The sequence below is a fragment of the Bos taurus genome, chromosome 2 (assembly GCF_002263795.3).
Source record: "Bos taurus isolate L1 Dominette 01449 registration number 42190680 breed Hereford chromosome 2, ARS-UCD2.0, whole genome shotgun sequence".
Lineage (NCBI taxonomy): Eukaryota > Metazoa > Chordata > Mammalia > Artiodactyla > Bovidae > Bos > Bos taurus.
Genome location: NC_037329.1, coordinates 43427742 through 43446360, shown reverse-complemented (window position 1 = coordinate 43446360; position 18619 = coordinate 43427742). Strand labels below are relative to the sequence as shown.

General features: G+C 36.7%; 1 protein-coding gene across 1 annotated transcript in view; it reads left to right on the top strand.

The window, feature by feature from the left end:
• Nucleotides 1-18413, top strand: part of ARL6IP6 (ADP ribosylation factor like GTPase 6 interacting protein 6) — a 41231-nt gene extending 22818 nt beyond the window's left edge. Inside the window, 1 exon segment of the mRNA NM_001034281.2 lies at nucleotides 16982-18413. Within this exon segment, the coding sequence (NP_001029453.1) occupies nucleotides 16982-17075 (94 nt within the window). The 3' untranslated portion in view covers nucleotides 17076-18413.
• Nucleotides 18414-18619: the final 206 nt, after the last annotated feature.

The window sequence follows — 18619 nt, the reverse complement described above, 5'->3', positions numbered from 1 at the left end:
CATTCCTTTAACATTTGAGCCAAGGTGTTAGCATTATAGGGATAGCACTATTATTTTGTTCTGGAAATACCCAGAGACTTATTTCCAAGGAGGAAAAACTAATGCTTATATTTAAAGTTTCTAAGGATATGGGAATATTTGTTAAAACAAAAAATAGACATCACTGTAAGTTTTCTTAGACAGCTTTTAAAGGAGACCTAAGCCCAAAATTTGAGTGAAAATTATTACTCAAGTAGCCATTTTTAATTATCAGAAATAAGCAAAATATTATATTTTTGTTATAACTCAACTTAAAGGCAGTGTTTGTGTTGCCAGTGAATTTAAGGTTCTTGCTTCATCATGAAAGAATTTGGAGACAAAATAATGGGTTAAAAACTGGATGTACTTAGAGAAAAACACACTTACCAGACTTGTAGACAGCGAGTACAGCCATGAAATTAGAAGATGCTTACCCCTTGGCAGGAAAGCTATGATGAACCTAGACAGTATATTAAAAAGCAGAGACATTACTTTGTTGACAAAGGTATGTACTCTCAAAGCTATGGTTTTCTCAGTAGTCATGTATGGATGTGAGAATTGGACCGTAAAGAAGGCTCAGCACCAAAGAATTGATGCTTCTGAATTGTGGTGCTGGAGAAGACTCTTGAGAGTCCCTTGGACTGCAAGGAGTTCAACCCAGTCTATCCTAAAGGAAATCACCCCTGAATATTCATTGGAAGGACTGATGCTGAAGCTCCAGTACTTTGGCCACCTGATGTGAACAGCCAATTCATTAGAAAAGACCCTGATGCTAGAAAAGACTGAAAGCAAAAGAGTAAGTAGGTGAAAGTCGCTCAGTCATGTCTGACTCTTTGTGACTGTCCATGGAGTTCTCCAGGCCAGAATACTGGAGTGGGTAGCCTTTCCCTTCTCCAGGGGATCTTCCCAACTCAGGGATGGAACCCATGTCTCCTGCATTCCAGGCAGATTCTTTACCAGCTGAGCCACAAGGGAAGCCCAGGAATACTGGAGTGGGTAGCTTATCCCTTCTCCAGAGGATCTTCCCCACCCAGGAATTGAACTGGGGTCTCCTAATTGCAGGTGGATTCTTTACCAACTAAGCTATGAGGGGAGCAAAAGAAGGGGTCAGCAGAAGATGAGATGCTTAAAGAGCATCACTGACTCAATGGACGTAAATCTGAGCGAACTCTGGGAGATGGTGAAGAACAGGGGAGCCTGGCCTGCTACAGTCCATAAAGTTGCAAGGAGTCAGACATGACTTAGTTACTGAACAACAGCACCACTCCACAGAATATGGGCTGTCTCAGAAGGTGAGAGAGCCTTGACATATGGTGTGGTTATTTTTTATGGGCTGGGTAATTTCATAGGCTGATGAGTGGGAGGATTATCCCAATTAATTTGGGGAAGGGGCAGAAGCTTCAGGATTAAGCCACCACCTACTTCTTGAACTTTTATGGTTAGCCTAGAACTGTCATGGGGCTGGTGGGTGCATCATTTAGATACTAAGGTATTACAGGGAGCATATGATGAGGTTCAATTTTCTGCCATCTTGGACCTAGTTGATTCTAACCAGTTTTTGTCATGTCCTATGGCCAATGGCACCCCACTCCAGTACTCTTGCCTGGAAAATCCCATGGACGGAGGAGCCTGGAAGGCTGCAGTCCATGGGGTCGCTGAGGGTCAGACATGACTGAGCGACTTCACTTTCACTTTTCACTTTCATGCATTGGAGAAGGAAATGGCAACCCACTCCAGTGTTCTTGCCTGGAGAATCCCGGGGATGGGGGAGCCTGGTGGGCTTCCGTCTATGGGGTCACACAGAGTCGGACACGACTGAAGTGACTTAGCAGCAGCAGCATGGCCATATCATTGTTTTAAAGGTTGTTCCCTTCCCCCTCCATTTTGTTTCATTTGTACTTTAGATGCCTCTCAAATGGTCACATCTGCATTTCCTAAAATGTTAAAATATATAGAATTTGATTGGCAATCTGTACTGAATTTACAAACTACTGTCTTCCGGGTACTGTTGGATTTTTTGTCTGGATCACTCTGAGTTATCCACCTTTCTGCTTCTTCCAACCACAAATGATATTTGTGAATATTAGGACACTCAATTTCTAATGTGTTTCTAAAAACAAACACATGCTTTTAATTCAATTTAAACATTTCTGTACAGTCTTGTTTTTTTTTTTTTTTAATTGTGTTGCAATGGTATTTGGTATTTGCAGAGTAAATTACAAGTAAGAAAGAAAAGTGAACAGTTGATCTTCATTTGAATTGCTTTTTGATAAACTGTTTTTGGTAACTTTTACAGAATGAAAACGCATCTCACATGTTATTTCATGTGTAATGTTCTGGATGTAGTCAGATGCTGAAATATTTAAATCTCCATTACATTTGTATGTGAAAGGGTTTTCTCTAAGTTCTTGTTCTTAATACTGGGGCCATTATTTTTCTTACAGGTTAAGATATAGTACAAACAAAATAGTAAAATCATAATAGAAATGAGGTTATGAGTTCTTGATCAGTAATAAAAGTCTTGAAGATCAAGACAAGTAGGTGATTTAGTATTTAAATTAGAAGTTTCTTTTCCAAGCACACAAGATTTAACATTGAACACAACAAATTGATAGTGTGACTGTTTTATACAGACTTTGGAGAGTTGCCGCTTTGTGAGATCAGATATTCTTTATTGCCATGGACTAATGAAACAGATGTCAGATGGCTAATTGCAGTTGGAGAGAAGCTACTGACAAAAGAGATAGATCAAGAACTTGGCCTTGCTATTTGAGTATCATGAAGTTTCATTATCTATCATTTCATTATTCATTATCTTCATTCTAGGGACTGTTTGGAGCCATCAGTTGTAAAGCTGTCACTATTAATGAATATATTGATGGCATTGCACAGAGGCTTCTTGAAGGGTTAGAAGATATACATGTCTTCTGTATTCCATTAAAATTCTAAATGGAGACTTAAATAGATGTAACAAAATCCTGTAAGAAATCATATTAAATATTCTTGGTTTCTTTGTTACTTTCATAAAGGAATATAGCTGCTGTTTGCTTTGCACCTATTTGCTATGGCTTTTGCTTACACAGATTTACAATGTGTTATGTATGGGTTGCTGAACAGACATGGGTGTCCATATGCACAGAATAGCATGAATAAGAAATACTTAAGAGATAGCACTTGGTAATGTTGTACTTGGAACCCTTTATATGTGTTCAACAATCTTCATAAATTATGAGTCAGCCTGGTATGTTATAAAGAGCTTATAAGTCAGGAAGCAACTTCCAAATGCAGGCTATACCATATACTACTCAGAAGAACTTTTGAGCAAGTCATTTGGTATCTCTGAACCTTAATTTCCTCCTCTCCAAAATGGGATTGAAAGCAGTGATATCTACACTCATAGGCAATAAGTATGTTTACTAGGTAAAGCAACAGGTACATCAGATGATAAATCTGATATAGTCCCAGAGCTTTTCTTTCCTTTCCTTAATTCAAGCTGGATGTCTGACTGTGGCCTACCACTGGTTGCAAATTATCTTTTCTTGAGTAATTGTTATTTATCTTTAGATTTTTATTCTTTAAATTTTTTCCCCTTTCTGTTCTTTTGATAATAATATGCTCTTTCTTGTATTAAATAATGCTAATAGTACATGGTAGTGGTTTTTAAACCTTGTTCTTGGCAAAACAAGTTTGTCAACAAAACATGGTGTTATTTTTAAACTGACTTATGAAATCCAAAGTCTTGGGAATCCCATTGTTTTTAATACTGTTTGGCCTAACTTTCTAACAAATAAGGACTTTGTCTAACTAAGGACAGTATCTAGGACAGATAGATGTCCTTAGGCATTTTTCTACCTCTGTACACTGATGAATATAGTTAACATGTTTAGTTCCATTTGCAATCAAGTAAACTGCTATATGGCTTTCCTGCCGGCTCAGTGATAAAGAATCTGCTACTAATGTAGGAGACGCAGGTTCCATCCCTAGGTTGAGAAGATCCCTGGAGAAGGAAATGGCAACCTGGCACCTCACTCCAGTATTCTTGCCTGGGAAATTCCATGAACAGAGGAACCACGTGGGCTACAATTCTTGGGGTCACAAAAGCGTGGGACAGGACTTAGCAGTTAAACAGTAACAACAGATTGCTATATATAAGTAAACTAGACTGTAAGTTAGTATGCAATTTCATCCAACCAGATATACATTTATTTCTCTTTAATTTTCAGGAAACTAATACAATGAGAAATAACTTAAATGCACACATTTTAATTGCATGTTAAAGAACTCCGCTCATTGTTAGGATCTTTCAGTGCCTGTACGTTATTACGTTAGTTAATATCACAGCAGCAAAACATAGGTTGTGATTCAATTAAAATTTCTAGTTGGTAAAATTCTAGATGAGGCATAGATTATAAGAGATCATAAGGACTAGAGAAGTTGGCAGTATAGCTGGGAAACTAAGGAAAAAGAAAATCCTTTTTTAAAAATGAGCTACTTAAGGTTGATATTTTGAATTCTATAACATAGTCTACCATTGTGTAGATTGATAAACCAACTTGCTTCATTAAAATGGTGGCTACTTTATAACTGATACTTACTCATAATGCACATCTTTAGCCTAATTACCAGGCCGAAGAGGCAATGGAGTAAAAGCTCAAAATGGCTTCTCTGTCCATGGGATTCTCCAGGCTAGAATACTGGAGTGGGTTGCCATGCCCTCTTTTCAGGGGATCTTTCCAACCCAGGGATAGAACATGCCTCTTATATTCCCTGCACTGGCAGACAGGTTCTTTACCACTAGCACCACCTCAGAAGCCCATGTATTTTTAAGAATGATGCATTATAGCTCAACATTGTGTGTGTGTGTGTGTGTGTGTGTATATATATATATATATATTTATATTTTTTCCTTACCTTAAGCATCTTTTAAGTAAATGTTTTTCAAGATGATCCTTAGCTCAGGATTATTGTTAAACCTTGAAGTCAGTGCACAGTCATATTTCTAATGCTTTTATATTTTAATAGCATTTCTATTTCAAATCGTAATTGAGAAATTTGTTAGGAGAGTGACTGATGTAAAATTTCTCTTTATTGATATTTTTATGATTATAGAATTAATACATGTAGCACAGAATTGTATAACTTAGTTAATGGCTGCAGAATCTTATTTTGAATAATGCTGAATTAACTAGTGTGAACAGACTGCAGATTATACTTCAGATTTAAAAAAAAACTATACATATGTAAATATTTCTGTTTTTATACAAGTATAATCATATAGAACATATTTTTTAATAATTATTTCTGTACTTGTAATCTTGATTACTAAAACCATATGACTCTAGACATACATATGTGTGTATATGGTGTGGTGTATGCACTTGAAATACATCATTCCCCCCAAATATAACTGCACCTTCAGTTCACTTCAGTTCAGTTGCTCAGTCGTGTCTGACTCTGCGACCCCATGGACTGCAGCACGCCAGGCCTCCCTGTCATCACCACCTCCCACAGTTTACTCAAACTCGTGTCCATTGAGTCAGTGATGCCATGCAACCATCTCATCCTCTATCATCCCCTTCTCCTCTTGCCTTCAGTCTTTCCCAGCATCAGGGTCTTTTCAAATGAGTCAGCTCTTTGCCTCAGGTGGCCAAAGTACTGGAGTTGCAGCTTCAACATCAGTCTTTCCAATGAACATTCAGGACTGATCTCCTTTAGGATGGACTGGTTGGATCTCCTTGCAGTCAAAGGGACTCTCAAGAGTCTTCTCCAGGACCACAGTTCAAAAGCATCAATTCTTTGACGCTCAGCTTTCTTTATAGTCCAACTCTCACATCCATATATGACCACTGGAAAAACCATAGCCTTGGCTAGACGGACCTTTGTTGGCAAAGTAATGCCTCTGCTTTTTAATATGCTGTCTAGGTTGGTCATAACTGTACTTCCAAGGAGTACGTGTCTTTTAGTTTCATGGCTGCAGTCACCATCTGCAGTGATTTTGGAGCTCAAAAAAATAAAGTCAGCCACTGTTCCACTGTTTCTCCATCTGTTTGCCATGAAGTGATGGGACCAGATGCCATGATCATTGTTTTCTGAAGGTTGAGCTTTAAGCCAACTTTTTCACTCTCCACTTTCACTTTGTGACATCAAGAGGCTCTTTAGTTCTTCACTTTCTCCCATAAGGGTGGTGTCATCTGTATATCTGAGGTTTTTGACATTTCTCCTGGCAATCTTGATTCCAGCTTGTGCTTCATCCAGCCCAGCATTTCTCATGATGTACGCTGCATATAAGTTAAATAAGCAAGGTGACAATATACAGCTTTGACGTACTGCTTTTCCTATTTGGAACCAGTCTGTTGTTCCATGTCTAGTTCTAACTGTTGTTTCCTGACCTGCATACAGATTTCTCAAAAGGCAGGTCAGGTGGTCTGGTTTTCCCGTCTCTTTCAGGATTTTCCACAGTTTGTGGTGATCCACACAGTCAAAGGCTTTGGCATAGTCAATAAAGCAGAAATAGATGTTTTTCTGAAACTCTCTTGCTTTTTCGGTGATCCAGCGAATGTTGGCAGTTTGATCTCTTGTTCCTCTGCCTTTTCTAAATCTAGCTTGAACATCAGGAAGTTCATAGTTCATGTACTGTTGAAGCCTGGCTTGGAGAATTTTGAGAATTACTTTACTAGCGTGTGAGATGAGTGCAATTGTGCGGTAGTTTGAACATTCTTTGGCATTGCCTTTCTTTGGGATTGGAATGAAAACTGACTTTTTCCAGTCCTGTGGCCACTGCTGAGTTTTCCAAATTGCTGGCATGTTGAGTACCACAGTTTCACAGCATCGTCTTTTAGGATTTGAAATAGCTCAACTGGAATTCCATCACCTCCACTAGCTTTGTTCGTAGTGATGGTTCCTGAGGCCCACTTGACTTCACATTCCAGGATGTCTGGCTCTAGGTGAGTGATCACACCATCATGATTATCTGAGTCTCAAAGATCTTTTTTGTACAGTTCGTCTGTGTATTCTTGCCACCTCTTCTTAATATCTTCTGCTTCTGTTAGGTCCATACCATTTCTGTCCTTTATTGTGCCCATCTTTGCATGAAATGTTCCCTTGGTGTCTCTAATTTTCTTGAGGGGTTAGACTTACAATCTGGTAAACTAGCTAATATGATAGTTTTAGTCTTATTCTCTGGCACTTCATTCTAAAAATATTTTGCTGTATTTTCTCCTGACAGATTACTTCAAAATGTATTTTTTTTAAAGGCAAAAGAAATACAAATGTATATATGCATACACAGTTGTACAATGCATCCAATGTGTAGCCACTGTCTTAGCAATGTAAATATACACAAAAACAAGAGAGGGACAAATGGGAGAATTTTTTTTTAACTTCTGCATAGTTTCTTACCTGATTTCTTATTCGAGTTATCTGTCCTATAACATTCTAAAGAAGTCAAAATCTGTTTTAGGAACATAATGATAAAGTGAAACAAATACGTTTTATCATTGTTCAACTTATGTATTTTTTTGTTTAAAACTGTAGTAACTTTGAAGCTTTCAAGTGTAAAGCAATTGGGATAGATTTTTGAAGTGGGATAGATTTCTGAAGTGATAATCTCTTAGGAAATCTCTTTGCTAATTTATATATTTCCTAATAGTAATAGTATTTACTTTGAGGTTTTTAGAGTCACTAGAGGTTCTGGCTGAAGAGATTTTGATTCAGTATGTCGGGGTACATTCTGAAATTCTGTGTTCAGAATTCTCTATTTCAGAATTAGCCTTGCCTGGAATTCCCAGGCAAGGCTAATATATTGCTAATCTATGGATTATACTTTGAATAGGAAGCCTTTATGACAAAAGTTGGCAGACTTTTCTGTAAAGGACCAAGTGGTATTTTGGCTTTGTGGGCCATGTGGTCCCTGTCACAACTCTTCAGCTCTGCCACTGTAGCACCAAAGCAGCCAAAGACAGTACATAAAGGAATGAGTGAGACTATTTTCCAATAAAAAGAAACAGGTGGCAGGACAGGTGTGTCCTAGTTTGCTAAGCCTTCCTTAGAGGACCACTCTGAAATTAGACATTACTTATAAAGTTTCTAAAGATCTAAGAAATATATGTATATACACACACATATATGTTTGTAAGATCAAGTGGGCTTGTCTGTTCAGCTTAGTTTTATAGATGTCAGGATATGACACACTTTTTTTAAAACCCCATTATAAAATGGGGTAATTTATAATAATAATAAAAATATAAAAATATAATATATAATAAAATATAATAATATAATAATAATAATAAAATGGAAGTAATTTATAATAATTACTTCCCCATGGATAGAATACTGAAGTGAGTAGCCTTTCCCTTCTCCAGGAGGTCTTCCCAACCCAGGGATTGATCCCAGGTCTCCCTTACTGCAGGTGGATTCTTTCCCAACTGAGCCGCAAGGGAAGCCCATAGTAATTCCTTCACACTTAAATGGTAAATGCGTTAACTTTTACTGAACATCTAAGTTTTAGTGAATAATGATGATAAAGTAGTGATAAAGGGTCCTCTAAAGGCCATTTGAACAAACAAGAAAGCTTACAGCTTGAGGATGTTTAAAATTATAACAAAGTAAGACAGTTATTGGAGAAGGAAATGACATCTCACTCCAGTATTCTTGCCTGGAAAATCCTATGGACAGAGGAGCCTGACAAGATACAGTCCATGGGGTCGCAAAGATTCGGACATGACTGAGCAAACACACACAGAACAACACAAGACAGTTATAAAAACCCGTTGTATTAACTTTACTCACTTCTTTTAGATTGTGAGTCTACAAGTTACTTTTTTACCAGGTACAGTAAGTGTTTTTCAGGATTAAGAAATCAACTAGGAGAAATAAGTTGTTGGCAAGAAAAATAATTATAATAGAAACTTTAAAATGGGAAGCCAAAGTAAATACATCAAAACTTGGTTACAGTTGTTAGGAACTATAAGTAAAACTAGCTTCCTTTTACCAGGCCTTTGCAGAGAAGGAAGGATGAAGTGCCTGCCCTGAAAAATTGTAAAGTTATAGAGGTAAAAGGAAGGTCAGGTAGGAGAGAGCCTGCAACAAAGCTAGCAAAACGTTGCAACAGCAGAAGACCTCAAATCCATTCTGAAATGGGTCCAGTGCTGTGGTCCATATAGAAAGGATGAAGAGACTAAGAGATGAATCATCCAAACTAAGATCTGAATAACTTGAGTTCACAACCTTCATATTCTGAACTAGAATCTTACTAGCTAGCACTATCCATCCATGCCTAGAGAATCCCATGGACAGAGGAGCCTGGCGGGCTACAGTCCATAGGGTTACACAGAGCCAGACACAACTGAAGTGATTAGCAGCACATCCATCCATCCTACATCCCTGTCCCATTTTTTTTCTGTGTTTATTCTACATACTTTGCATTTTAGTTTTCAGTGGACCTCACTTCCAGTTTCATGAAAGGTCATTGTGAGGGAACTTCTTGCTTCTTCCTCCCTCTTTCATGAAATTAATTACAAACTTAGTTTACATCCACTTCCGTCATACCATTTTTCCTTGTATCTCAGAGGATAAAGGGTTCTTCTCCCTGCCCAAACTTAATTCTACAAACATTCAAGTTTCTCCTGTGTTAGAGAAAATATCTTCATGCCTAAATCTCTTCATAGTTAAGTATCTTTTAAGACTAGAGAAGAGATAGTCCCTGCTTCACAGTGAACTTTAGTTGCTACCACATATGTTGTGCAGTCACTCCTAGACTAAAATTTTTTCTCCTTAAATTGACCACAGAACTCTTAATTACAAAATTTAAAATTCATTTTCAACCCATTATTTGAAAGTTTAATATTCTTTTTCAAAATGATTTTCTTTCTTAATTTCTCTGACACTGCTCCCTTCTGTTTTGTTTTGTTTTTTCTTTCCAGCTTTCTGATCCCTACTTGGCACTTGTGGAATCCCTTTTCATAAGCTACTATTCTGAGAAATAGACTTCTGAGTCTGTCTAGCCTATCTTGAGTCTGTCTTCTGAGAACCTCCCTTTTAATTTTCATTTGTATTTCCCGTTGCTTACTAGGAGTTTTTACTTCAGTGTCCCATAGGTATTTGGAGTTTAACACATCTAAAATTTTCCACTTGTATCAACCTGTATTTTGGGTTCCCTATCATGGTGAGTGATGTTTCATCTAGCCAGTAAGGTGGGAAACCTGGCCTCACCTTCAGTTCTTCATTCTCTCTCATTAACTCCAGCCAGTCCAGCATGAAAAATAATGGTTGACATTTATTGGGTTAATGATTTTGTGCTCAGTACATTCAAGACACTGCAACAAGTACTTGTTAATATTATCTCTTTCAGTCTTCACAGGAGCACTAAAGAGAGGAATTATTAACCTTACTTTAAAGATGGGAATTAGATTTTCAAGGAGGCTAAAGTAGTCCTATAAATATTGGAGCCAGGTTTAAACCCCCCTACCTCCACCCCGTAGAAGGAGAGTTAGTTTTCCAAGTCCTTCTCTCACCATGCTGAACTATTAACCATTTCCTGCATTCTCTACATGTTGCCCCTGCACATATTGTTATTTGTTTAGAATGCTGATTTCATCATACTCAGTTTTAGCTCAGGTACTGACTGTTCTTTTAAACTTAAAATCTCTCCCCTTCTACAAACCAAACAGCTCCTTCGTCTTCTAAGTAATGCTGTCTGCAGAACTTTAACACTTAGGACACTATGTCACTAGACACATCTTTGTCTCCCATGTATATTGCCTGGTATAAAGAACTCATGCTATAAATTTTGGTGAAGTTTAATGGAAAGAGAAGAAAATTTTAAAATAAAGAACTTTTAATCAAAATGATAGTGCCACAGAACACAGAAATACAGATCAGTGGAGCAGGATAGAAGTGCAGAGGGAAAGCCATGCACTCGGTCCCCAAGTCCATGACAGGCGGCGAGAATATACAGTGGACGAAAGCAGTGCGCTCAGTAAACAGTGCTGGGATAACTGGACAGATACATATAAAAGAATGAAATTAGAACATTCTCTACCACCATATACAAAAATAAACTCAGTGGATTAAAGACCTAAATACAAGACTGGATACTATAAAACTCTTAGAGGAAAACATAGGCAGAACACTCTATGACATAAATTGCAGTAAGATCTTTTTTGATCCACTTCCAAGAGTAATGAACAAATGGGACCTAATTAAAAGCTTTTGCACAGCAAAGGAAACCATAAAGGAAATGAAAACCCACAGAATAGAAGAAAATATTTGTAAACAAAGCAACCAAAAAGGGATTAATCTCAAAATATATAAACAGTCCATATATCTCAGTATCCAAAAAAAAAAAAAAAATCAAAAAGTGGACAGAAAATCCAGATAGACATTTTGCTAAAGAACACATACAGCTGGTCAAAAGGCATATGAAAAGATGCTCAACGTCACTAATTACTAGAGAAATGCAAATCAAAACTACAGTGAGGTATATCACCTTATACTAGTTAGAATGGCCATAATCAAAAAATCAACAAACATTAAATGTTGTGAATGGTGTGGAAAAAAGGGAACCCTTCTACACCGTTGGTAGGAATATAAATTGGTGCAGCTACTATGGAAAACACTATGGAGGTTTCTTTAAAACTAAAAATAGAGCTACCGTCTGATCCAGCAGTCCCATTCCTGGACATAAATCTAGAGAAAACCATGATTCAAAAAGATCCGTGCATCACCATGTTCATTGTAGCACTATTTAGATAATCAGGACATGGAAGCAAACTAAATGTCCATTGACAGAGGACTGGATAAAGAAGATGTGGTAAGTATATATTACTCAGCCATTAAATAGAAAGAAATAGTGCCATTTCCAGTGACATGGATAGACCTAGACACCATCATACCTAGTGAAGTAAGTCAGATGGAAAAAGACAAGTATCATATGATACCGCTTATATGGGAAATATAAGCACATGGTACAAATGAACCTATTTACAAAACAGAAATTGAGTCACGGATATAGGAAACAAATACAGTTACCAAGGGGGAGAGGGGGTGGAGGGATAAATTGGGAGATTGGGACTGACATGCACGTGCTTGCTATGCTAAGTAGATTCAGTTGTGTCTGACTCTTTGCAACCCCATAGACTGTAGCCCTCCAGGCTCCTCTATCCATGGGATTCTCCAGGCAAGAATACTGGAATGGGTTGCCACGCCCTCCTCCAGGGAATTTTCCCAACCCAGGGATTGAACTGCTCCCTTCTCTCTCCTGCATTAGCAGGCAGGTTCTTTACCACTAGCGCCACCTGGGACATATACACACTACTACTGTAAGAACCTACTGTATAGCACAGGAGACTCTTCAATACTGTTTAATGACCTATAGGAACAGAATTTGGAGAAGGCAATGGCACCCCACTCCAGTACTCTTGCCTGGAAAATCCCATGGATGGAGGAGCCTGGTGGGCTGCAGTCCATGGGGTCGCTAGGAGTTGGACACGACTGAGCGACTTCACTTTCACTTTTCACTTTCACTTTCATGCATCAGAGAAGGAAATGGCAACCCACTCCAGTGTTCTTGCCTGGAGAATCCCAGGGACGGGGGAGCCTGGTGGGCTGACGTCTGTGGGGTTGCATAGAGTCGGACACGACTGAAGAGACTTAGCAGCAGCAGCAGCAGCAGGAATAGAATCTAAAAGAGTGGATATATGTGTATAAATATATAACTGACTCACTTTGCTGTACTGCAGAAACTAACACAACATTGTAAATCAACTCCAATAAAAAAAATTTAAAAAGTGAAAAAGACTTGCTCCAACAACAGAAAACAGAACTGTAGAGTATAAAGGGTGAATGTAATATATATTGTTTTTTCCTTAATGAGAGCATTTCCTCAGGGAGGAAAGCTTTCTCTTTGAAATTCTAACCCTTATTTCTTAAATAACACTGGTAAAGTTAATTGGAATACTGACAGTTTCATCTTCCTCAGCAATTTGTGCAAGTAATTTGTTGTATCATTTTGTGTTTCTGAAAGAAATGTGAGAGAAATGCTTTGCAAGTGATTGAAATATGGTGAGGTTTAGTATTTTCTTACAGATTTTGGGCTTGGGTTAAGAATTTCTGATTCCAGGTAAAGAACTGATAGTTACTCCAGTCAGAGCTCACACAGCTTAAAATTTTTTTGGCATTAGAGATTTCTTGGCTAGGGAGAGAATGAGCAGTAAAAGGCAGCTCAGATGTGTAAAGAAGGAATAGATTAGTATCAACTAGTCATCCTGTTTCCTATTGAGCCAGTCAGACACAGACAAATAGCCAGTTGATTGTTAATGTAAGACTTTAATATAGTTTCTTACTGGCAAGCAGAGAGCTTTCTGCTCAGAGAAAAATCGGTTGGCAGTGATGTTACTATATTAAGTTGAAAATTGAAAGAGTTCGGTCATAAGAAGCATGTCTGAAATGTGGAACATATGTGAGGGAAAGGAAATAAAGGAATGAATATAGTATATGAATGAAGACTTCAAGAAAGTGAAGACTACTGTGTAGTATTGGCTCAGACGGTAAAGAATCGGCCTGCCATGAGGGAGACCTGGGTTCGATCCGGTTGGAAAGGTCCCCTAGAGGAGGGCATGGCAACCTGCTCCAGTATACTTAGCTAGAGAATCCCCATGGACAGAGGAGCCTGGAAAGCCCCAGTCCATGGGACTACAAAGAGTTGGACACGACTGAGCGACTAAGCACAGCACTGTGTAGCACAGACCTTCAGTTAGAGGAGTCAACCAGACCATGATTAGAGGAAAAGCAATCAATACGAAACATGAAAAAAGAGCTGCCAATCTGTTTGGTCTCTCTCTGAAATAAGGGTAATTTATTTGAGACTTATGGTAGTGGCTTAGTCAGTGCTTTAATTTGTAGTTCAAAAGTAAGACTAAGTTAAATTGCCAGAATCATTGAATTAACTTGAATCTTAAATTTGAAATGTATTCCATTCCTGAATAAATGAAAATAATTAAGGTATAGTTCTTGCATGATTTAGTCACTTTACAAGTTTGTTAGATATCAATATAACTATATTGCTAGAAAGCACATTTCCAGACTACAAAATCTAGATCTAAATAGTGGAAGTCTTGAGTTCCCTTGTGAATTACAAAGGGAGAAGTGATGATGAACTTTTTGGAAGAGGGTAATTCCAAGCAGAAACGCACACACAAACACAAACCTGTAGTTCTTCAGTCTCTTTCTTCCCTCCACCTCTTGAGTCTGCTTGTATGTTCCTGTTCCTCTGTTTTGATTTGGGTTGGGTCTAGATTTAGGTGTTTTACTTAGAAGCAAGAATTGAAGTAGAAGATCAAAAGAATTTTTCAGAATCTCATCTATAGCTAAGCTTTCTTTTCCATAGTAGATAGCAGCTAACATTTATTGATTATTTGGTTATGTGCCAGATACCTGATTCTCGTAACTTTATTATAAGAGTAGACTTTCTTTGTATTTCCATTTTGGGAAATTGAGGCTCAGTGGTCAAATTCTGGCTTCATACCCCTTGAAAGTGGCAAAGCTGGCCGTCAAAACTCTCTCTCAGACTCTTAACCACTAACAGGATTCACATGAGTTCGTTTTTGTAGGATTCTTTATTATTAGAAAGGAATTCTTTAGAATCAAAACAAGATAGTACCTTCTTATAACTAATCTTTTAGGATATAGAAAGAGTTGTATTATTATGAGCTTTGCTTTGTAACCATATTTTTTTTCTAGTATTTTTTCTTATTAAATGTTTCCCATTTATTTCCGTTTTGATTTCAGAAATGTATTGTGGTGGAATAGAACTATACCTCAGCATAATAAAATCCACAGTTAGGAATTCTAACATTTACTTTAGGAAACATCCTGGTTTTGTCATTGAAGTCTCTGTTTGTTTCTGTATTTATTTTTAAATGGTCAAATGAATAGCCAGGTGTTAAATTTTTGAATTAGTATGTTAAATGAAGTCACATGTTAATTTTAATTATATTGGGTTGGTCAAAAGTTTGTTCAGGTTTTTCCATAACGTCTTATGGAGTATTTGACAAAGGGGAATCAAAGTACCTTCAGTTTTTTTACAGGACTTCAAAGGTCACAAGTAGGTCATAGAAAACCTGCCAAGGGTTCTGTATATCTTTTTCAGGGAGGAAAATCATGTGAATTTAAAAAGCAATTTTAAACTAGAAATTGCTCAAATATTTTTAGTCCCTTGCCTGGCAGTACATGCATGACAACCGCTACAGTGTTCACAGTGGGAGCATGGTATGTCTGAGGTGGTAGAAAGAATAAGAACCACTGCTCTGGAGTATTTCTTCAATGTTATTAAAATTCATTGTTTTACTGGTTTGTGAGATCCACTGAGCATTTGAGCTTGTACATCTCAGTAAAATTCAATTATGTCAGCATTGTAGTTATTATAATTTCCTAATGTCTAATAAGCTGTACTTTAGAGATTTTTCTATTTTTATTGGAATGTGGGGTCTCAAACTAGTAAAAGAGAACAATAAAGTCCTGAAATTCTGTTCCATGATTAACTTTGTTAGAGTGAATTTAAATATTCTCAGGTCAGTGATAGGTTTTGTTTTGTTTTTACAATGAATGATAATGTTGACAGTTACAATTAGATTTCTGTTCACCAGTTTTTGTTAGAGGAATTTCTTTTTCTTAAAGGGGCAAAGTATTTAGTGTTATCTCTTGTATTTTACCAAATAGTAGGTTATACAGCTAGGTAGAATGCCCTTATGAGCAAATGAGAAGCATCTTAAACTAGTCCCAGATGAGGAGGTTTGAGTGGAGAGAGTAATAACTCCCATGGACCAGAACAGGAGGCTGTCAGAATACAAGTCGATTACAAGTCGTCTGTAGTCCCAGGTGAATGCAAAGGGGCTGTTCTTCGAAAAGTGTAAATTCTTTAGTCTTTGCTCCTGATTTTACTGGACTGGAATCATTATAATAAGATGCTCTTCAAATATTAATTTTTATCTAAATTCTTCCCTGTCTTTGATTTGTGCTTATTAAAGAGGACAAGGGGCATGGTAACCCTCTCAGTCCAGGACCCTTATTATTTAATACTTAACAACTTGACATTCTTACTACTACTAGTATACCTCCTTCTATGTCCTTGATTTGGATTGATCCACTGAGAAGATTCTTTTCTGCCTCTTGACACCAACTGGACACTACCTTCTATTCTTTTTAGCATGTCTCATCCTTATTAGGATAAGCAAAGAGTATTACTGCAATAGAGTTAGTGTAAAGAGTGTTAAGAAAATGTAGTAAAATAAGTAAAATTGCTCAATGATTAAGGGAACAAATGTCAGGGGAAATCTGTGCCCATGAGCTAGCTGGCCCTCATAGTAATCATAAAACCTCATCTTTACTGACACTTGGGAACCCACTGAAAGCCACCTAAATTAAGTAACCTATTAAGTTGAAAACTGTAATGTTTATAATAGACATTATCTGTTAATGATTTACATATGGACGAGTGCTGTTTTTAGTGCTCAGAGAAAAAGTAGAGTTTCATGTAATCTAAAGAAAACATGGTACAAGTAGGACAAATACTGGAAAAAAATATGTATTTTAAATTACCAGTAAGAAGAGAGTGGGGAAACCAATGTTAATTTAAATAAAAAAATATGCTTGTAATATATTAGTAACAAGATTTATATTTTAGAATTAGGTGATGGTACATGTGACTGTGAAGCACAGTAAAGAAATTACGGGGATCAAACAGCATTTTACTCCAGTTAATGAAATTGAAAAATTATATTTGATAACAAGACAGTTTTACTAATCCTGCAGCTGTCTAATATTCTTTTTTAACTTGTGTGTTAATGTATAAACAGTGTTTGGGAAACGTGTTTCCAGGTTGTAAGCATTTTCAGTAAAAACTGATGGTGTCTTTGCTATTCCAAATAACATTTTCCTTTTTTCATCTGTTTTTTTCTCCCCCTAGGAAAATGACCGGGCATTCCTTCCACATGGGCTACAGTATGGCAATTTTGAATGGCATTGTAGCTGCTCTTACTGTAGCTTGGTGCCTCATGTAAACCTGCACTGAAGCAAAGTACTGGACAAAACTTAGTCATGATTACTTTGTAATAACAGAACATCACTGCCTATTCAGAAGACCAAGAAAGTTGCTGCTCATTATGTGGTTCAGATATAAGTCATATCATCATCATTATGGAGGACTTTTTCTAGAGCCGAGGCATTGGGAATATATAAGTATTCAGTTTCAAGTAGTTCTTAAAAGTATAAGATGTTTACCTCATCTTTTTACTTTTGTGTGTGTTGTCCTTATAAGTTGTAGAAAACATTTTAATGGAAATCAAACTCAGAAACCTAGATGCAGAACATCCTGTATCAAAGCCCGCTTTTCCATGTATATACTACATTTTTGCTAAGAAATACTGATAGTACTTTTGAGATAGAAATATTTCTTATTTATTCATTGTATTAGAAAAGCAAACAATGCCTACTACTTTGACATTTTGTAGAAGCTACTTTTAAATCAGAATATTTAGTTTTCAATATATAATCAATAGAAGGTGCACTTATTTTTTTAACGGGGTATGGTTCTTTGGGTTTTTTTGTTTTTTTGTTTTTTTTTTTACATACTTTCCTACTATATATTGAATTTGTATCTTTTTAAATTGTTGCATCTAGGCAAATGTAAATGTTATTTTTTTATCTGGTGCAAATCTAATACCTTCCATTTGTAATAAGTATTTTGTCTTTTTAAGAAAAGCACATTGGCCTCACATTTAAAAATAAGTAAACTTATTTTTAACAGAAAAGTAACTGAAAAAAGTTTAAGTATTTAAGGAGTGATAATACTGAGGAAATTTAAAGCTGTCCCCTCTTTCCATTTTCACAATGCCAAATGTTTATCTTGGTGCATATGTGGTTACTTCAACAGAACCAATACTATCTTGTTTTTAATAAATATAGACTTGACATTTTTATATTTAGGAATGCTTGAATTAGTTTGTTTTTAGTCTCCAAAATTTGGTTACCAAAATAGAACAAAGTATTTTGATACAATGTGTGTACATGTATAATTTTTTATGTATAGTTTCCTTATTTTCCTATTTAAATGTTCTTTTGTAATTGTGTGTTTTGTTTTTGTTCTCATTCTAATTAAGCCTTAATTGTTCCAATTCCTTTCTAAATACCTGCTTAGGAATAGTCACTTGAATTTTAGAAAGATGGACTATTTAAAATACTGTTTTCCCTGGCCATAGGAAAACCTGCCTTAGGATAGCACTGTGTAGCAAATTTAGTAATAAGCACTGCTTATTCAGGCCAAATGGGAAATGAATATATACATTTGTTCATGTTACCTGCTAATTGTTGTTACTGAGTAAATGATTTAATAATGTTTCTAAAAGTCTTAACCTTTTTTTTCTTTTTACCATTCAAAAACCTTTCATTGGAAATGCCAAATGCTGCTCTCTCTAATTTAAATTATCTAAAGTGTTTAGATTAATAGGGGAAGGGGGTGTTCTTGTAAGGCACACATGTTACACACACATACACACATCCCATGGCTTAATTATTCCACACACACACTCACATACACACATATCCC